Consider the following 381-nt stretch of genomic DNA (forward strand, 5'->3'; position numbering starts at 1 on the left):
CCCAGGAGCGGAACTGGCCGCAGGGCCTGGCCACGCTGGAGACGCGCCAGATGAACCGGCGGTACTACGAGAACTATGTGGCCAACAAGCGCATCGGCAAGCAGGCCGTGGTGGTGATGGCCTGCGAAAACCAGCACATGGGCGAGGACATGGTGCTGGAGCCGGGGCTGGTGATGATATTTGCACACGGAGTGGAGGAAATCTGAGGACTCCCAGCGGGAAACGCTGCGCGCTGCGGAGGGAGAGGAGGGGGACGGTGCGGAGGGGGCGGCCGCTCAGAACTGCTGGCGTTCCCTCGTCACCGACGCGGTGTTGTTGGGGCGCTGTTCCTTCCATCCTCTCGCTTCCTGGCTGACGTGATTAAACTGCCCGAACGCTCGG

At 64.6% G+C, this 381-nt stretch overlaps 1 protein-coding gene across 1 annotated transcript in view; it reads left to right on the plus strand.

Moving 5' to 3' along the window:
• Window positions 1-375, plus strand: part of LOC104123314 (E3 ubiquitin-protein ligase NRDP1) — an 18372-nt gene extending 17997 nt beyond the window's left edge. The window contains 1 exon segment of the mRNA XM_009635551.2: window positions 1-375. This exon segment is cut by the window's left edge and continues 30 nt beyond it. Within this exon segment, the coding sequence (XP_009633846.1) occupies window positions 1-206 (206 nt within the window). The 3' untranslated portion in view covers window positions 207-375.
• Window positions 376-381: the final 6 nt, after the last annotated feature.

The sequence above is a fragment of the Egretta garzetta genome, unplaced genomic scaffold (assembly GCF_000687185.1).
Source record: "Egretta garzetta isolate BGI_Z169 unplaced genomic scaffold, ASM68718v1 scaffold1283, whole genome shotgun sequence".
NCBI classification, from domain to species: domain Eukaryota; kingdom Metazoa; phylum Chordata; class Aves; order Pelecaniformes; family Ardeidae; genus Egretta; species Egretta garzetta.